We start from the raw sequence: 21,233 nt of genomic DNA on the forward strand, positions 1-21,233 counted from the left end.
GATAAGAGGTGGTAGACAGCTGGGGTAGGACTGGGGTGGGTGGGCAGTGTGCTATGCAGAGTCTAAGAGGGTTGATCTCACATGAATGGGGTTGAAGATAGGTTCTGTCTCTGGGTGATCTGTTCTTCAAACAGGTATTTTAGAGGGGGTTTGGGGGGTTTCCCCCAGGGACCATGGCTCAGGCCTCAAGCAGAGGAAACTGGTGTCTGTTTCCAACTTCAGGGGCAGAATGCTGAATGCTACAGAGAGGGGGCTCTGGGTGATCCATGGCCACCATAGCAGCCCACCTGCTTTGTCCAGCAAGCCAAGAAACAGACTTTTCTTATACAAAGAACCTCCTTGCTCAGTGGGAATTCAACACTTAAGGGAAAAAACAAGCCCCAGATTCTCTATGGCCACAGTGTCCTCAGAGTCACATGGGGAGCTCTGCAATGCCACCACAGTGCTACACATTCAAAATGTACAATCTTAAAATGCGGTGAATAACAACCTTTTCAAACACTAAGCCAGAGTCCCCCAGGAGCCAGCTCCTTGTGAGCAGCACAAGCAGCATACTCGATGCCAGACCCGGCAAGGACGGTTCTCAGGGACACTGTGTTCTCGTAGGGAGCTGCTCCACACCACTCCAAACATCGTGAAAACCTGACGTCCGAATAGGGCCTTTTAACCCCATTGCTTCACTTAGGATATTCTAACCCAACAGCAGGAATTATGGCCATTTTACAGGTGAAGAGACTAAGGGACATAACCAGTTCCATCACAGCTCATTACTTCTAAAGCCTCTTCGTGACTCCTAGTTAATGTCTCTTTCCCTCATGCCACCTCACCTGTCAATGAATCATCTGTGCATAAGTGCTGGCAGGGACCCTAGGCCTAGAAGAAATCTGCAAAGATCATATACAATATAACAAGTTGGCCAGTCCACAGCAGAAAAATCCAGACTGACGCCCTAGGGTCTCAAAGGAAGGAAGACTGGACTGGAGTGTCTAGTGACACTGTCAGAATCTCCCCCCTATGAATAATCAACAGTAGGGACATCGATTGGCCTAAATAAGAGGGACAGGCAGGGACAAGCCTGAGAGGTAGCCTTTTAAGCCTCTTTGAGGTGATCCACAAAGCATGGGAAGAAGCTGTTCTTGTCTGTGGGCCCAGGAGGAGAAAGCAGGCCCTAAAACACAGCATGCAGAGCCCAAAGCCCACAGAACTCTGCTGGAGTTCAGAGAATCCTGGGGAAATGATGAATGGGCCACTTTCCTGACTCAAAGTGTCAGATGATGAAAGACATTATTTTAAGCTTTCTTCCTTTCTCACATGCAATCCTGATAGGTGGCCGGATCCCCTTGTGAGATCCACTCTGTGGTTCTGCATGTTCCAGAGAGGCTGCAGTGTATGAATGGAAGTCTGGAAGCCAGCCTCAACTCCACTTGATGTAGCCTCCTAAGAAACTGTGGACCTCAGGCTTCTTCACTGGTCCAATTGAAGGGTCACGTGAAGATCAAACATGAGGCCTTAAACCTACTAATATATGCCGAGGCTGAAACCAGGGTGAGGTGTTCCCCCCCACAAAACTCCCTAAATTTATTTTGAAATTTTTATTAGTTTATGTGCTATTAACTTGATGCACATCACTTAATTTAATCCTTACAACAAACTTATGAGGAAGCCACAGTTATTTTCTCTATTTTACAGACAGGAAAAGGAGGATCAGGAAAGTTAAATAACTTGCAAATAGATACACAGGCTGTCAATGGTGGAGTTGAATCAACCCAGCTGGGTCTCATTCTAGCTACAAGTCCTTAAACTCAACATTCTGTGGTCTCATGGGTTAGCGCTGGGATGACTCCCATCACAGGTCCAAAATTGAGCTCGCTGCCCATCTGCTCATTCTCCGCCCTTTAGTATTTCCTGTCTTGATGATTGTCATTAACCTAGATTACTGCAAAACCTTGCAGGAGTTCCCCTTGTTTGCATCTCTGCCTCCTCCAAACTCCCCACTCCCTTGTTGCCAAAGTTATCCTTCTAAGACCAAGTTCAGATCATTGTGGCTCCCTATCATAAAATCTCATATTCATATTTCAACTCCTAATGATCTTATAATTAACATGTACTCAGTCTAATTGCTTGTGTTTTCATTCATTCATTGAACAAATACTTACTGAGCACCTTCTACATGGCAAACATACTGGATGTTCAAGTTTGGGCCTGGGTGAGATCTAGTCCCTGCCTTCTCAAAGTATACACTCTAGAGAGAGTGACATTAAATGTTAGTTATTTTAAAGTTATTACTGAGCTTTTATAGGTTTCATTATAGGACTTAATCCTTATAACCTTCCCAAGAAGATATTTTGCATATGGGTAAAGAGCCTCAAAGTGGTTAATTTGCCCAACAAAATAAATGGTAGAATCAGATTTCAAACCCAGAGCCCCTGTATATAACTTTCAATTACAACTGCTGTCTTTCCTCCAATGACCGCACGATATTCCAAACCCCTGAGCAGGCCCTCCCAGGCCCTTTCCAGTGTGTGTCCAGCCAAAAGTTCAGACTCATCTAAAGCCACAATCAAGTGGCCCTCATTACAGTCACACAAAATTGATTCACATTGCCAGAAGCCACTCCGCCCCCTTGTGGTTTTGCTGTTGCTATTTTCTCTGTCTGTCAAAATCCTCCTCCTACCTCCATCCCCTTCCTGACACTATTCCCCCATAAGGACCATACCTCCCACACCTTCCACATGACTCTCAGGAGGAGAGTTATATCTAGGCTGAATCTTAAGAATGCTACCAACCAGGGCTGAGGTTGTAGCTGAGTAGTAGAGCGCTTGCTTAGCATGTGTGAGGCCCTGGGTTTGATCCTCAGCACCACATAAAAATAAATAAAATAAAGGTCCATTAACAACTTAAAAAAATTTTTTAAAAAGAATGCTACCAACCATCCCTAGAGTGGCATTATTTTTTTAGCATGAATTTGCTGTGTATAGCAGAGAGTTCAGTTTCTCCCCAGATGACTTCCTATCCTAAGAGGAAAGTGGCTGCCCACCATTTAGGTTAGAGTCGCATGGGATTCACTTTCTCTGGGGTTCCAGCCCACACCTACCTCTCTTGCTTGGCTGCCAGCTCACACAGGGCCCTAATGCATAAAAACACTGAAGGTGGTTAAATCACTCTGGTCATTCACACCAACAAGCTAAGGCCCTGAAGAACTCATGTTAGGAGTCAAGTCAGGCCCAGGGATTCTATCTTCTAACTGTTCTTCAGTGAGACTAGAGAGTGACAGAAGATATTTCTAATCTCTCTCAGGTGTCCCTCTCCAGGCATGACCCATCTTCCCAAATCCAGGGCAGCTTGGTCACCATTGGGAGATGTGAACAACTCTCAGACTACCCACAGAAAGGAGGGTCATGAGCCTCGGAACTGACCTGGCAATCTCTGTATTCTGCTTCTCCTAGGGGCTGTGAGGAGCACAGAGAAACATCTCTGGGGCTTCAGGATTTCTAGAGAAATAAGTCTGGGAGCTCTATCCCCACATGGAGTTGAGCTCAGGCCCTTCTTTGCTGGGAAGGCTTTTCCACTCTACCCAATCAGAAAAGAGCTCAGACTGGGTGGGTCAGATAGGCCTGGAGGAGGCTCCTGGGAGAGCCAGCTGTCTAGTGCAGTAGAATCCCTGGGTGCTTGAGCCAGCACTTGGGTTTTAGATACGGTGTAAAATCTGGGAAGAAACCATGGATTGGGCTTTCCCAGATGGAGCCAGAGTGGGCTGGAGGGAGCAGGGAATCAGTTCCTTTCTTTTGGTTGGTATTATTTGGCTACCTCTGGAATCCTTGGGAGAGGCAATCATTTCCTTACAAAGGGAATGAGTCAGAATAGAAATCATAGCTGAATTTTGAGTTTGGAAAGAAAGAAAATAATGGATGAAAAAAATAATGGCTAAGAAAAATGGGTGGATTCTAGTGTATTCGCCTTCCAAACCTGCCCAGGAGAGGTTATATCTGAGGCCCTGGTCCCTGCCTTTTTTTGCCATTCATGCCAATGTTATGGCAACTGGACTCTCCTCTCATTCTATGGTGGCCAGAGGATGACAGAAGAAGCTATTAATGTCAATGGATTTCTAGATCACAAAGTATTAAGCTATAAAAAGTCAGGTTATAGGGATGGGACACTAGGCTCACTCCAAGATGGTATGCCTCCTCTAAAATCAGAAAAGGGGCTGTCAGCAGGCTTAAGGATTGGGTATCAGAGTGGGCATATTTATGAATTTAAAAGCAAGACCTAAAAGCATCAAGCCATCTCCAAGTAACTTAACCAAGTCTCAGAACAAAGCCCCCCAAATATATATAAGAATATGAAACTATCCAGCATCCAACAAGGTGAATTTGCAATGTCTGGCATCCAACTGAAAATTACCAAACATGCAAAGACACAGGGAAATATGATCCTTAATGAGGAGAAAAAAAAATAAGTCAATCAAACTAACCTATAACTGAGACAGAACAAAGAAAAAGGGAAGAAAAAAACTGATAGAAAATACAAACAGAGGGGCTGGGGTTGTGGCTCAGCGGTAGAGCACTCGCCTTGCACATGCGAGACCCTGGGTTCAATCCTCAGTACCACATAAGAATAAATAAGTGAAATAAAGGTATTGTTAAAAAAAGAAAATACAAACAGAATGTTGCAAAAGAAAAGATTAGTGAATTTGAATACAGAGCAATAACAACCATACAAAACAAACACAGAGAAAGAAAGAAAAAATTTTAAAAATGTACAGAGCAGTAAACTATAGGACAAGTAGAAGCAGACTAAGAACATATATGTAATTTGAATTCTCAGAAGGATGCAAGAGGACATTAAAAATATATGAGAAATAATGCCTGAAATTTTTCCAATTTTGTTGAAAACTATAAACCCACAGATCCAAGAAACTCAACAAACCCCAAGCACAAGAAACTACAACAGAGAGCATCATAATCAAATTGTTCAAAACATGTGATAAAGAGAAAATATTAAAATCAGAGGACACATTAGATACAGAGGAATAGGATGAAGACTGTTATTTCAGAAACAATGAAAGTGTGAAAATAATGAAGCAACACCTTTAAATGAATACAAGAAAAAAAAATCCTGTCAACCTAGAATTTTCTACCCAGTGAAAATCTTTAAAACACAGAGGTGACACAGGAACTATTTTAGACACAGAAAGCTAAAAGAATGTATCATCAGTAAACCCACAATGCAAGAAATTTAAAGAATGTTCTTTAGGCAGAAGGGAAATGATATCAGATATAAACCTAGATCTACTCAAAGGAAAAAGTACCAAAAATGGTAACCATATAGATAAATATAGTTTTCCCCTACTATTTAAACATCTTAAAAATATAATTAAACATCTAAATAGTAACAATGTTGTACTGAGTTTATAGTATATAAAGAGGAAAAAGGGTATATGACTACAAGGTTTTTATACTCTATGTGAAGTGGTATTAACCACTTGATAAATAGACTTTCACAAGCAACCACTAATTGAACAAAACAAAGAGAAAAAAACTTGGGGGCAACAAATAAGAGAAAATGGAATCATAAAATATATTCAGTTAACCCCAAAGAAGGCAAAAATAGAACAAAGAAAAGGGAAGAAAAACTGATAGAATACAAACAGAAAACATACAGCAAGAAGACAGACTCAAAATCTAGCTATATCAATAATCGCATTAAATGCAAATGACCTAGATACTACAATTCAAGGGTAGAGATTATCAGATTGAATTTTAAAAAACAAGATCCAACTATTTGTTATCTATAAGCAATGCATTTTACATAGAGCCATGTGCTATGTAACAAAGTTGCAGTCAACAATGGACCACACAGATAACAGTAGTCCCACAAGATTACAATGGACCTACCAATTCCTGCCACTTAGTATTTTTATTATACTTTTTCTATATTTAGAAACACAAATATTCACCATTGTGTTAAAATTGCTACAGTATATTCAGAACAGTAATATGCTGTATAAGTTTGTATCTTAGAAATAATAGGCTTTATCATATAGCCCAAGTGTATAATAGGATACATCATCAAGGTTTGTGTAAGTATTGTGTATAATGTTCCCACAACTAACAAAATTGCTTACCAATGCACTTCTCAGAGCATATTCCCATCGTTAAGCAATTCGTGACTGTATAAAGACATAAAAACCCTCAAAATAAGAATAAAGAAATACTATAGTAATGGTAATCAAAAGAAAGCTGCAGTAGCTATATCTATCTAGCTTTGTCTATATCAGACAAAGTAGATTTTAGATCAAAGAATGTTACCAGGGATAAAGATACAGGAGTCAATTAATCATGAGGACATAATAATCCTACATGTTTATGCACTTAATAATGGAGTTTTAAAATACAGGAATGTAGGACTGTAAGGAGAAATAGGCAAATCCACAATTGTAGATAAGATTTCAACACCTGACTCTTAATAATAAATAAAACAAGTAGACAGAACGCAGGTATGCCTCAGCAAATGCCAGTTCCTGTTGTTACTACTTACAATTTCATTTGATAAGCATTTATCAAGCCTTTCTGAAGAGATGTAGGACCTTGCACCCCCCTACAAGTATGCAGGTGTCTACAGGAGCATTAGCAAGCCCAAGCCCTCAGCAAGCTCTCACTCCGAGCTCCTCCCCTTTCAGGCTCCTTCTTTCTTGCTCCCTGGCTCCCCCATGTGGTGATCCTGTTTTTAACACGTTGAAACATGTTGGGCAGTGGGCAGGCCCAAGACTTTCTCTTCCCAAAGATCTGAAAAGTCAGAGCCTTGGGTAATGAGACAGTGGTGTGTCTGCAGGAGGGAGCTTGGACCTGGAGCCAGGAACTGCAGAAATCCATGTCAACTAAGTCACCTCTCTGCTGCTGCAGGGGCTAAGGAGTGATTCCATCAGAGCCCTGCTAAGGAATGACAGCAAGAAGGGTGTATTTTTGTTTGGGATGGGCATACAGGCAGAAAGGGAGCCCAAAGGCTATCAGCCTGGCTGACCTAGCCTGGACAGCTTTGGGAGTCATCTGTCTCTTGGGTGAATGGGGGACAGGGTCATCTACAGAATGGAACAATGACTCCGGTCTCAATGTTCAGGGGGATAATCATAATCATATAGCAAAAAGTGGCCACCCGAACCACAAGTCATAGCTTCCTGGTTTGATTCCAGAACAAAAAAATCCAAATTTCTAGTATTCTAGTGAGTTGGCAGAAGCCAACCATGAAGGGTTTTATGTAGTAATCCAGATTTAGACTATTCTGAGGGCAACGGGAAGCCACAGAGTGTTTTCATCACAGAGTAACAGAACAAAAAAAAAAATTTTTTTAAATCCCGTGAGGTGGCTTGTGCACACCTGGAATCACAGCTGCTTAGGAAGCCAAGGCAGAAGGATCATAAATCCAAGAGCAGCCTGGGAAACTTAGCAAGACCCTTCTCAAAATAAAATAAAAAGGGCTGGGGATGTGGCTCAGTGGTAGAGCTCTTGCCCTGGTTTTGATGCCTGGTATTAAAAAAAAAAGAAAGAAAAAAGAAAATCCATTGAGGCCCCTGGAGGTTCCAGAGATGGCTCTAGACTGTTACCACAGGATACTTACTCCTTGGTGTCACATATTTTTATATAATACTTGAACCCCACACCCACCCTGGGGACTGTCCCATTTCTCAGAGGAGAAGCTCAAGGCACAGAGAAACTAGGAGAGTTGTCTTGGGTCCTAAACCAAGTATTTCATCTACACAGTCTAGATTTTAGCCTCACTCTTTGGGCACTCAGATTGGGGTTCTTAAGACAATATTTATTGCTTTTTGAAAAATATTACGTTAGAAACATGTGGAGTCATCTGCAAATCAAACAGCAGAAAAGCAAATAATAAAAGTTGAAAGTCTGACTCTAGCCCTTTCTACTCCCTCCCCTTCCCAAGCTGAAATCTCTTCCAACAGTCTAGAGCACTTCTAGACCCTCTACTCTTTCAGGGAAAGAAATTCATTGTCCCCCATTCATAGCACCTTCTAGACCCTCCCTCTGCATTCCCCCCCCCCCGCACACATACACACACATACACACACACACACACACACACACACACACACACAGATGCAGACACAGATGTAATATAAAAGGCGGGCCCTACATATCCAGTGGAGTGGCTTGTCTTCACTATTCTCTATTTCCTGTCAGTACTTACAACTCCATCTCTCCTTTGGAAGGGCACCATGGTATCAGTATGGGTAACTGGCATTTCCTTCCCAGTTCTCTCTGTGGCTCCCACGACCCCTTAGGCACCCCTTGGAGCCAGTGTCCTGGGAGTCCACAGGCACCAGATGGCCAAAGAGAGTAGCCTCATTATGGCAGCATTTCCCATGATGGCACCTGCAAGGGTCTTAGAACAGGACCTGGCTCAATTAGTATTTGTGAAATGAATCTGAGGCAGTCCTTAGACACACTTTTTTTTAGAAAAACATTAGAGATTAAATACTAATTAATAGTAATTAATCCGATGGGTATCTGGAAAAATCCTAAGTGCATTAGTGATTGAAGAATATTTTAAAAATTTCCTTTGACACAAGTTGATTTAAGTTTAATAAAATGAGTCTATTTAAGGATTATTATGAAGTAAATAAAATGCAGGAGGAACATAGTTATGGCCACAATGCGTGGCAGTGCTTGAGCACCTTTTTGGAACTGCCATCAGAGGAACCGATGTGCACTCTGCAGGGCCAAGAGGAGGGGAAGCACCTGGGCCAGGTGAGTTGGCAGAAGCCAACCATGAAGGATTTTATGTACTAATACAGATTTAGACTGTGGATGGAGGAGTGGGTCCCTGGCTGCAGGGAATTTGAATGAAAGGGGAGGGGAGCGCTTGTGTTTGTCTCTTGTAATCTTGTATTCCATTTCCCGAGGAAATCGGTACCAAATGTCAGAGGGACAGAACTTCCACGATTCCCCCAGGCCACAGCTGGTTATGATGAGGATCAACAGTGGTGGGCAAGGACAAAGACATCTTCTCTCAGGGTCAATTTCCCCAAAAGCAATGCAAGGACTGCACCAGATCATCAGCGGTCTCACTTTATTGTGAGGGCACTCGGGAGCCACAGTGAGTTCTTCATCACAGGGTGACATGAGGAAAGCTCTTTGAAGACCACCAGAAATACAAGTTCTTTGGGGTATGTCCCCAAATAAAGGAACTGCAACTGTTTGGGCAATTTATTGTGACCTTCAGCCAATGGCGATTATGTTCTCCAGCTAATGGGTTGAAAATGAAAAAAAGGATCTGGGGTAGACTTGCAGGAGATTTGTCTTGTCACACAATGGGGCCCAGGAAAATGTCAGACAGCCTAGACCTCAGAGATCTCCAAGGAGAGGCTGCAAAACAACTGGTCCTAGGGCCCACAAAAGCAGAGGCAGCTACTAGCCACCCTTCCTCTGTTTAGGACACCTGTGAGAGACAGGCCAACCCCCATGACTTTGTGAGTGTACACTGGGGCTCTTAGCCACCCCTACCATTCCCATGCCTGTCCCTCATCCCTCCCTTCCCCTACCATGGCAGAGAAGATGGTCAGAACTTTGTGATTATTGCTTTTAAAAGGTTGAGGCCAAATAATTATCTACAGGATGATCTCAGCCATGTTTTAAAAATGTATGAACATACAGGAAGGACATATAAAAATGTTAATGAAGCATGGTTCTCTCTGGATGGAGAAAAATCAATGAACTTCTTTCCCTGAAAGAGCAGACAGGAGAAATGCTACTAAGAGGAGACTTCCTAAGAGTCACATGTCCCAGGATGAGCTGAGCTCCGACCCAGACCTCTGCCACAGTAAATCCCCAGGATGGCATGAGCACGTGAGGTTCACTCAGCCTGGCGATGACATCAAGGTGAAGGAAAGTTCTATCTTGATTTTTAACAGAAAATCAAGCCAAGGCGGAAATCAGCACAAACAAGCCTTTTAGAAAAGGCAAGGGAGCCCCGGAGCAGGGCCCAGCTTTATTGACAGAAGGCTGTGTCCTGCCCCAGCTCTGCTGAAGCACGCAGTCAGGCCTGTCCAAGGCAAACACAGCAGTCTGCATCACGCCAGGCTGTTTGCTGACCGAGGTCCACTCAGCACCACGTGGGATTCTTGCTCCTTCCTCTGTGACATTTCAATTATGATTCTAGGGGCTTGGGACGTAGCTCAGTTTGCCTAGCATGCAGGAGGCCCTGAGTTTGAATCGCAGCATCAAAAAAAAATAGAACAAAATAAAATAATAATCCATCATGTTTCCAATCTAGACACTGCCCTGATTTAGCTTGCCAGAGGATTACAAGTTTGTCTCCTCTCTCTCTTGGAGGACAGGGGATTTCTCGACTTCCAAATACTCCATTTGAAAGCATTGCCAGCATTCTGAGGATGAGCCACTGTGCAGTAAACCCCAAGATCTTCTGGGGGGCCTTTTGCCCACCATATCAAGCTAAGCTACTCCAAGGCAAGGCTTCTTAGGCTCAGGATGATTGACATCTAGAGCCAGATAACTCTTTGTTGTGGGGTCTGTTTTGTGCATTGCAGGGTATTTAGCAATGTCCCTCACCTCCACTGCCTAGAAGCCAGTAGCATCCCCTGACAACCAAAAAATCTCTAGACATTGTCACATGCAGGGGGAGGGGCACAAAAATCACCCTCTTTTGAGACCTGCTGTTCTAGAGAAAGGAATAGAAACCCCAAGAAGGAGATCCAGGAAGTAGCGGGTGGAACCAGGCTCCAGGGTAGGGAATGGGCAGGATTGGGAGACCAGAGAGAAGAGAGACTTGGAAATGCCCAAAGAGAAAAGAAATTGGGAAAAGAAAGAGTTACTGAAATATGCTTTTCAGATGCCGCTCTGCAGGGTGCCACATAACCTCCCTCTTTCATCATCTAAGGAACACCTTCTTCGAAAATCTACACTATTGTGCTTAGAGTATAGGCCAGTGGTGGAGCACCTGCCCAGCTTCTTTAAGGCCCTGGTTTTACTCTTAGCATCCCCTAAACAACAGAAAAATTGACATCACTCATCAGTGTTTTGGGCATCTGCTGTGCCCACCCCTTCCTGGGATGGACAGGTTCCAGCCCAAGAGGCCTGGTTACCTTCAGGTTATGCAGAAATAGTTACTATTCCAAAGTCTGGAAAGGACGTACTGAAATTTTTGTTCTGTTTTGTAAAAGAGATTGAACCCAGACTGCTTAACCACCACTGAGCCACATCCCCGGCAGCCCTTTCTGTATTTTTTTTAAATTTTGAGACATGATCTTGCTAAGTTGCTTAGGGCCTCACCAAGTTGCTGAGGCTGGGTTTGAACTTGAGATCCTCCTGCCTCAGCCTCCTGAGTTGCTGGGATTACAGGTGTGCACCACCATACCTGGCCTGAATTTTTAAATATACAATTTTGGACCAATTCAATATCATCCATCAAATGTCATACTTGATTTCTAGCTACACTTTTTCAGTGGGAGAAGGCATGGGGGAACAACAGGGCAAAACCCATGAGCAGAACAGGCACTTGAACACTGTGGATCATGTGCATTGTGGCCAGAAACATGTGGAGTTGGGACTGGATGTGAGTCCCCCATAATTCAGGTCTCCCATTACTGTCTCTCACAGCACCCTGGGAGTTTCCCTCTTAGAGTTTGTTTAAAGTCTCCCTCCCACGCCACATCTCTTTCCTTTATCATTCAGTACACCCCCATGATCACCATTTTGGGGCCTGGCACACGGTGAATGCTCAAAATACATCTGTTAAATGAGTAAATGGATGACATCCTGGAGCACTCCTTACTTCTCTGATCAGCAACTTTCAGTTCCCGGATGAAGGCTTGCATCAAAGATCCTTCCTTTGGGAAGCCTTCCTTGATTTCTCCCAGCAGAAACAATTGCACTATGTACCCACTTGGTCCATAGTCTTATCATGCATAGGTCACAGTATATACTATTTGGCTGTATTCTTCCCCGCCCTGCCAGAACATAAGCTCTCCAAGGAAATTGTGATGAATCATTTTTTACTCCTCCTACCACCAGTGTTTGGCGCATGGTAGAGAATCGATAAATGTCTGCTCCACACAATAATCAGTAAATGCTCTCCTCTGTCTCCATTTCAAACCCTAGACATCAGAGTTCAGACACACTGCAGTTCAGGTGCCTTGACAAAACCCAGTACCAAAAGCTATTTTGGAGTCAACTTTCTGGTCCTTGAACACAGGGAAAGAACATCTGCCCAGTCCCTCCAGAAGAGGAGCTGGCCTGACTGGCTGAGGGGCAGGCAGACAAGGTGAAGGTCTGTGAGGATCCATGGTCTGAAGGCAGGATGGTGTGTGAAGCTTCAGCCCCATCATCTCCCCCACTGCTCCAGGACTCTAAGGAACTTCTGGAGGCTGCTCTGTGACCCGCCCTGCTCCCACCCATACCCACACTTCTGGATCAGAGTCCTAGGCCAAAACAGAATCTATGCTTGGGAGAAACAGAGGACGCTGCTGAGTATCTGCAGACTGCTGCCCCTTGTCACTTGGAAAAGGAGTGTTTATGCCTCCATGTGGCCAGAAGGGGACCCAACATCCAGCACACATGGAATACTGGAGCCTGCTCACCAGAGCTCCTGGGAGAGAAAGCAGAGCCCAGGCACCTGCAGAGGCTGCTCCAGCTGGGCTCTTGAGCTTTGCTGCCTACCTGGCCAAAGGTTGGGGCGAGGGTGCTTTCTGGAGAGGGTCTGTTCCGGGCTGGGCCCTGCTGCTCACTGCAGTCCAGTTGGATCAGGCTGCGGCACTCCGGGTGACAGGTGAATTTACAGTCTGGAGGGAAAGAACCAAAGAGGCATCAGGCGCTGGGCAGCATCTCTACTACTTCTGTCCAGATAAATAACCTGGGCAATCACATTTATTTCCCAGTGGAAGGACAGTGCAAGAGGGCAGTGGTGGGCGGGCGGGAAGCAGGTGAGGATGAAGCTCTGTTCCGTGGCAGTTAAGTGCTTTACACCTGTGCAGACTGCTCTCACCTGCTATACTCTGTGTGACCCTGTAATTGTTACTCTTGGGGCCTTGGGACTTCCTCATGATCAGACCTTCTGGTTCCAGACTGGTGCTCTTTCTACTAATTCACACTGGTCACCAGGGGGCCACAGACCCCTGGGGAAGGGCTCAAGGTGGCTGAACTTCATTTGGCCAATCGGGAACCTATGGATTTAACGGCCCTGTCTGTGGCACGAGACTGTGCACAGGTATAGGGGAGGATATGTCTGAAGATGCTTCCAGAGACAAAGCCATTCTCATCAGACCCTGCCCAGTCCAGAAATGCTGGGGTGGCCACTCTAACCCAGTTGAGATCCTATCAATAAAAACCAAAATTGGGGGACAAGCACACGTTCCATCGACCATGTTCACTTCCATGGAAGCAGTAACTTAATGGCCAGAGTTGAAAAGAGCCTTGGGAACTCCCTTAGAGGAAGGGAAACGGGCCCAGAGGTTAAGTGAAGTACCCAGTGACACAGCCCACAGGGGCGAGCCTGGGCTTCCTCAAGGGCTCCCTCTGGAACCTCTTTGGCAGAAGAGATATGAAGTCAAAGGGACCAGGAGACAGCGAGACTCAGCCAGGGGAGGGAGGGATGGGGAGTAGGTGGGGGGAAGGAAAGAGTGGAATCAGAAGAAAGCAATACAGGTTCTCTCCCAGGCAAAATGCTCAGATCTGATGTGTAGTGCCCACAGATGGCTGTGCGTCAGCCAGAGCTGCCTGTCCTGGAGTTACCAGAGCTCAGCCAGAAGGCCCAGCCATGCAAGTGCCGGGGTCTCTCTTGAATTTCCCTCCTGATGGTGAAGTCTGGTGCATGGCTGGGGAGGGTGGGTTTTGTGGCAGGGGGCACCACAGCCTGGATTTTCTTGGAAACCTGAGGATTAGGGGGTCACCTGTTTTAGTCAGCTTTTTTTGCTGCTGTGACTGAAAGACCTGACCAGAACAACTGTAGAGGAGGAAGAGTTTATTTGAGGGCCCACCGTTTCTGAGGTCCCAATCCACAGACAAGTGGCTTCATTCCTTGGGGCTTGAGGTGAGGCGGGGCATCATGGTGGAAGAGTGTGGCAGAGGGAAGCAGCTCACATGGTGATCAGAAAGGAGAGAGAGAGAGAGAGAGAGAGAGAGAGAGAGAGAGAGAGAGAGAGAGAGACTCCCCTTTCTGGATACAAAATATATACCCAAAGCCACACCTCCAATTCCCACCTTCTCTAGCCACACACTATCACTTCAGTTACCACTCAGTTCATCCCTATTGGGGGATTAATTCACTGATTGGGTTAAGACTCTCATGACCCAGTCATTCTCCTCTGAACTTTCTTACATTGTCTCACACTTGAGATTTTTGGGGGACGTCTCACATCCAAACCATAGCATCACTCTTGGTTGAGAATGGATCAGGCACCCCAAGACTCTTTCCTTCCTTCTAACAAGCTCCCAAAATTCTGCACATTGGTCTCTTTTTGAAGTATTCATAGCACACTCTATCTTGGGGTGGGGGTGGTGGCTGTTCTTTTGCCCATTCATTTGAGGAATCTGGGATGAGACCCTCACTCTCCCCAGCTGCCCTGTTCCCTTACATCCCCAAAGATGAGCACCTGGGCCACATTGCTTGTGTGGAATGCAGGGGAGTGTTCTGGGAAATGTGGGGACACTCAGGGATTCCAGAAACCAGCAACCTTCTTCCACAGTCTAAAGCTCCTGGCCACTTTACTGGGATGTCATTTAGAAGCTCTATCGCTGTTATGGGTTAGATATGAGGTGCCACCCCCACCCCACAAAAGCTCATGTATTAATGCAGGAATGTTCAGAGTTGAAATGATTATATCATGGGAACTATAACCAATTTAGTGGATTAATCCATTTGATGGATTAATAATTTGAAAGGACTACGGTACTGGATGATAACTATAGGCAGATATGTTGTGGCTGGAAGAAGTACATCATTGGGGGGGTGCCTTTGAGTTTTATATTTTGTCCCTGGTGCCTCCTCCCTCCTCTCTCTCTCTCTCTCTCTCTCTCTCTCTCTCTCTCTCTCTCTCTCTCTCTCTCCTTTTCAGCTGCCATGAGCTAAACAGTTTTCTTCTACCACATCCTTCTGCCATGATTTTCTGCCTCACCTCAGGCTCCAAGCAATGGAGCTTGACCAACCATGGACTGAAATCTTGAAACTGTGAGCCCTCAAGTAAACTTTTCTTCCTCTAAGCTGTTCTTGTCCAGAATTTTAGTCACAGTGACAAAAAGTTGACTAACCCAACTGCTCATCTCCCTCCTGCACCAAGATGAAGTCTGTCAATGTCCTTTCCTTCAGACCCCATGAGGATCTAGGCCTCCTGACTCTCCTCCATAGAGGACCCTTTTCCCAACTGGAGATGGAATCGGGTGGCCAGTTCTCCGAGGCTTTACCATCCCTACCTGCACTTCTGAATCCCCTCAGTGGAAGATCTCCTGCTCTGCACACAAACAGCCTTACCCTTCATGGGGGTGGGCACAGAAGGACATGCAGCCAAGTTATTCTGCCTGCAGTGCCCAGAAATACCAGGACTTTTAAGATAATGTAACCCTAAGGCCAGAGCCCACAAAGGACAGCATTGTTCCAGGTTCCGGCCCTGGAACACACCTGTAGGGCTCCTGGTCACGCTCTGAAGGATGAAGAATGCTCCAGGGATGCCAAGAAGTGGGAACAAGGAAGAGGAGGAAGGACTGGAGCTCCCTGGCTTCCCAGTGAGCAAGAGCCCGCAGCAGCTCACGCCTGGGCAAGGCTTTTGGAAGTAGGAAGCTCTCTGTCTCCTCCTCTGAATGCCTTGTGTGGCTGATATATGCACCCTGTGACTGCCTGTGTCCTGGGTCACTCTTGCAATTCCCATTTCTCCCTTGCTTTCTCTCTGTCTCTCACACACACACACACACACACACACACACACACACAGAGCACCAAAACCTCAGAAAGATCTCTTTAGAGGCCTGACGCTGAGCTGGATGGAGCTGGGAACAGAGGAGTCCAGGAGGAGGGTTTGGAAGTCGAGGAAAAGAACTTGGAGGCACTAACGACTTTGTTCCATCAGACCGTATAATCACAGGCTGCAGCAAAGCCACTGAAGCGCGTCTTTGTACTGCCTGGCCCTGGAAACGCCAAGTCAAGGGCTTTGAGGCCAGAGGGATGAAGTCAGAGCCGCATGCCCTTCTCCAGCAGCCTGTGTCCTGCGAGTGGGGAAACCCACGGCATCCACAGACAGGGCTGCATCCCCATGACTGTGTGCTCCACCCCTGCAGACCATCCTTCTCTCAGGCAGCTCGACACAGGGGCTGCCCGACTGGCCCCTGCCCTTGGTATCCCAACTTCCTCCTCAGCTTTCAGTGAGTGTTCAATTTGGACAAGAGAAGAGAGAGGGACCCTGGGTGGAATAGGGCCACATAGGCCCTCTCTGCACGGCCAGCACCATCATCTCGGGCTACAGCATCCGTGGGCTGAGCTCAGGCGTCTACATGCCCTGCTGGTCCGAGGGTGAGGATGAGTGAGACACAACCCCTGGGGAGCTAGCTGGCTGGGTAGATGGGACACCCACCGTAAAACGCAACCAATGAGCGCTACAGCCCAAAGCAGGGACCTGACCACGGCACCAGGGTCTGGGAAGGTCATTTGGACAGACAGTTGGGGGCACAGCAGCCTAGGAAGGTGGGGGCACAGGAGGCTCTGAGGAGCAGAAACATGGGATCTAACTATAGGTACCTCAGATGCCCTCCTCACAGGGGCCAAGAGCAGGTGGGCTCTTACGTCACTAAATGGATGGGACAAGGGTCTCGCCACCAAGAGGCAGCAAAAGTTTAGGCGCCAATACTCCTGGGCTCTAAATGTAGTTTTTTTTTTTTTTAAGAAAAAAAAATGACGACATTTCTTTAGTATTGCCACCTATAAATCAGAATTATACCTCCCCTTCTTTACAGCTTTCCTTCCAGTAACAGCTCCTGTCCCCATTCCCAGGGGATATTTTGAGGAAAATAAACACACTTCCAGGTTGAGAAGAGGGGCCTATGGAAATAGAAGGTGAATGTGAGAGAAATGATGGGGACAAACTACAATAGAGGCCCCTCTCCCAAGGAAGCCATCATGGTCTGATCCAGGATAGAGGCCCCTCCCTCAGGGCCCAGGCGACATTCATTTCCAACTCCACCAGGACAAAGAACCATGAACTGGGTGGCTTAAACAACTTCTCGTCTCCCGGTTCTGGAGGCTAGAAGTCCAAACCCAAGTTGCTGGAGGGCCATGCTCCCTCCCAAATACGTAGAGGATCCTCCCTTGCCTCTTCCTGGCTTCTGATGGTTTGCATCAGTTTGGCATCCTTGGCCTGTAGCTCCACACCTCCAAATCCCACCCGCGTCTTCACCCAGTCTGTCTCCTTGTAAAATGCAAGTCATATTGAATCAGGGGACCACCCCACTCCAGTATTTCCTCAAACAATGACACCTCCAACCTCCCTACGTCCAAATAATGTCCTCTTCTGAAGTACTGGGGTTTAGGACTTAAATATGTCTTTTTGCAGGGAGCACAGATCAACCCATGAGGCAGATCCCGGGCCACACTGAGAACTCAGAGCCCTTAGGCCCAAACAGAGAGGGGCTGCCATTGATGCCTTCTCCAGAGATCAGTTGTGGACTGGCGGGGCCAGGGGACCGGGGAGTGCTGGGCTGCAACCAGGATGACCACAATCTGACCTTCCCCAAGGGCTCTGCTTCTAGTTTAACCACCAAGGCCACCACCTTAAATGACAGGGTCAGGCTCACAGGCCACGGCAAACTGTGTTCAGGGACGGCAATTACTTCTCCCACTTCAACGCAGAAGAGCCGAAGCCAGCAGGTGGGACTATGGACTAGGGGACTGTTTTTCCAAAATGTAGACACTGCAGCCTCCCCCAAATCCTCAGAGCTGCCAAAGTTAGTTTCTGGCCTATTCCAGCACCAAATGCATGGATCATGCTAGGCACATACACCACCATGTGATTCCGTGATCCAAATGGCTAATTTTCTGACCCAGAGGGATGCCATTGAGAAGAAACTCCTAAGGCCCATTCACAATGGATGCAGAGCCTGGTTACCAGGAGCCCACATCCCCTGCTGTCACTCCCAGGTCGGGGAACAGCAGCTTCTCACCTGCACGGACAAAGAGCATTCTGAAGTGAGGGGAAGCAGACAGCCTCTGAATCCAGGAGCCTCTGTCCCCTCTCCAGGCACCCACAGCCTTCTGGGAGAAGGTCAACCTTCGAACAGAATTGACTCCCACCCCCCTTCCCCACTCTTTTTCAGGACCTGGACTGAGGTAAGGTATAATAGACTTTGGGGGAAGTCCTGGCCTCCAGTCTCCACTCAATCAGCTCTGTGACATTGGGTAAATTGCTGAACTTCTCTGAGCATAATTTTCTTCTCTATAAAATGGGAATCATAATAATCAGTTCACAGAGCTACCCTGAGAAGGAAAGGGGGTTCTTTTTTTTATTAGTTGTTCAAAACATTACATAGCTCTTGACATATCATATTTCATACATTTGATTCAAGTGGGTTATGAACTCCCATTTTTCCCCCCATATACAGATTGCAGAATCACATCGGTTACACATCCAAGTTTTTACATACTGCCATACTATTGTCTGTTGTATTCTGCTGTCTTTCCTATCCTCTACTATCCCCCCTCCCTGAAAGGGGGTTCTTGATGTCAAGAGGTGCATAAAAGGCATAGAATGTGGAGGTCCCCTGTTAATAGTTACTTTCCCCCTCCCTTCCTCTACTCTGCTATATGGGTTTCCCATCCCATCCCACCAAGCTCCTGGTGAGGAATCTATAGTCTCACCAATCTTCCCCCCAGCAGTGACTTCCAAAATAAGCATACAAACAGTTTTTAGTTTGAAAATAATGTGTTAAGTACTACAGGGAAAACTGGAAAAAAATAATATGCATTGGATAATTATAACTTATAGAAGTTTCTAAAAATAAGTGTTGTCCTAATCCTCTTGGGACAGTCCTTGGTCAGTGTGCCTGTCTCCAATGCCTTCTCATTGGCATTGGAGACATTGCTCTGAGAATCCCCCGTTCTTTCACTGGGGATCACTCCCCTGGTCCTCTGGGCTGGACCAGCTATGGCGGCTTCTATACCACCCAGAGGGTCTCCATCACCCTTTGCTCCCCACCTGGCCCAAGCTGACCCAGGTCTGCTCCATCCCATGCAGCTCTTGACCATCACCCTATAGCCTCTGCCCTGCCTGCTCCCCTGCCAGGAAAATCCCTCTCTAGCTGCCCCAAGATCGCCCCTTGGACCTCAGACCCTCTCCAGCTGACCCAGTAATTCCCTTTATAAGCATACGGCCCCTGCAATCCTGCATGGCTCCATTCCTGTATTCCACCCTGTCCGAAACCCTTTTCTCCAGCCCCTGCTCAGTGTAGGAGAAGTCCACTCACTGTTAAGCATTCAAAAGGGGTCTAATATGAATCGCTTGAGTGAATCATGTGAGGCCTGGTGTTTCAGCTTTGGTTGAAGTAGAGAAACCAAAGTGTGATCTGACACCAGACTTGTGTCCTAACTCTTACTTATCCATTAAGTGGAGGTGATAGCAGTACCTACTTTGTAGGGTTGCTGAGAAAATTAAACGAGACAATTATGTAAACAATAATGCAACCCGGGATACACACTAAGGGTTCAATAAATATTGGCTAGTTGTTTTTTGTTGTTGTTGTTTTTGTTGTTTTGGTACTGGTGATTGAACCCGGAAGCACTTCACACTGAGCCACATCCCTAGCCCTTTTTATATTTTGTTTGGAGACAGGGTCTCCCTGAATTGCTTAGGGCCTTGCTAAGTTGCTGAGTGGCTTTGAACTCGTGATCCTCCTACTTCAGCTGCCCTAGTCACTGGGACTACAGGTGTGCACCACCACACCAAGATATTCTTATTACCTGGCTAAAATCCAAGTTTAGTCCGGCCAGTAGTCAGAGTGCCAGGCATCTGAGGCCTGCTGGGCACAGTCCATCAGGGCCAGGGATCTCCCACAGACTTGTACTGAGTCCTGGTGCACAGGACCTAACCCTTCCTCTCACCTCCCACCGCACCTTGGTCCTTAGTCTGGGCACAAGTCCCAGGTTTCAGCTCCCTAGAGAGGGGAGGTGCCAGGTGTACCTGGAGACAGGGAAGTAACCTCCTTTTCCTTGGAGAGGTCCCTCTTCTGCCCTCTGCAACTTTCTTCCTCCCCTCCTTCTGGCTCATCCTCCTTTGACATTTGAAATTCTAAAATCTTGCTCAAGTTTAGGGAAAGAAAACTGCTAAGCAAAGTTGACCATGCCCAGCATTAAAGAGGAGGTGGAGAAGTGTCAGGCAGTGCCTTATTAGTGGCACCAACTTCCTGCAGGGATCTGTCCTGAGTGCATATTTACTAGGGTCTAAATATTTCTTCACTAAAATATTCATCGCATCACTGTTTATAATAACAAGATGCCAGAAATATCCCCATATCCGCCTACAGGGGACTAGTGTACAGCTATGATATATTTTTCAATGAAATACTATATAGCTATTATATAAAACAAAGCAGATCAACATTGGTCCACATGGGAATATGACCACACTATACACTGAAAGAGGAAAAATGTTGTTTTATGACTTAATTGTATAAAATACACATGTATTCATATCTACATTATGCACATAGGTGTCTGGAAGAAAGGTTATGTGCTTGCTCTAAGGGTGAGAATGGGATTTTGAGTGTTTTTCCTTCTTTCTTGCTTTCGTTGTTATTTTGATTTTTGACTTCTTTCTTTTGTTTTGGGTACTGAGGATTGAACCTGGGGGGATTAACCACTAAGCCACATCCCCAGCCCTTTTTATTTTTTAAGACAGGGTCTCGATAGGTTGCTTAAGGCCTCACTAAGTTGATGAGGCTGGCTTTGAACTCATGATCCTCCAACCTCAGCCTCCCTAGTCCAGGGTCTCAATAGGTTACTTAGGGCCTTGCTAAATTGCTGAGGTTTGTAATCCTCCTGCCTCAAGTCCAAGCCACTGGTATTACAGGAATGCACCACTGCGCCTGGTCCACAATTTCCTTATAACATCAGCCCCTGCACATACACAGACTCTGCATTACCAACATCCTGCACTGGGGTGGTGCATATGTCCCAGAGGATAATCCCACAGGGACACACCATTCTCACCTGAGCACATTTTACATTTGGGA

At 46.1% G+C, this 21,233-nt stretch overlaps 1 protein-coding gene across 1 annotated transcript in view; it reads right to left on the reverse strand.

Annotated features, from left to right (window-relative positions):
* The window catches only part of RASSF5 (Ras association domain family member 5), a 66,903-nt gene that overhangs the window by 26,579 nt on the left and 19,091 nt on the right, over positions 1-21,233 (reverse strand). The window contains exon 2 of the mRNA XM_081299100.1: positions 12,690-12,811. Coding sequence (XP_081155226.1) covers positions 12,690-12,811 — 122 coding nt within the window. The remainder of the gene's footprint in view (positions 1-12,689; positions 12,812-21,233) is intronic.

This window comes from Spermophilus citellus (assembly GCF_964194105.1).
Source record: "Spermophilus citellus genome assembly, chromosome: 6".
NCBI lineage: Eukaryota > Metazoa > Chordata > Mammalia > Rodentia > Sciuridae > Spermophilus > Spermophilus citellus.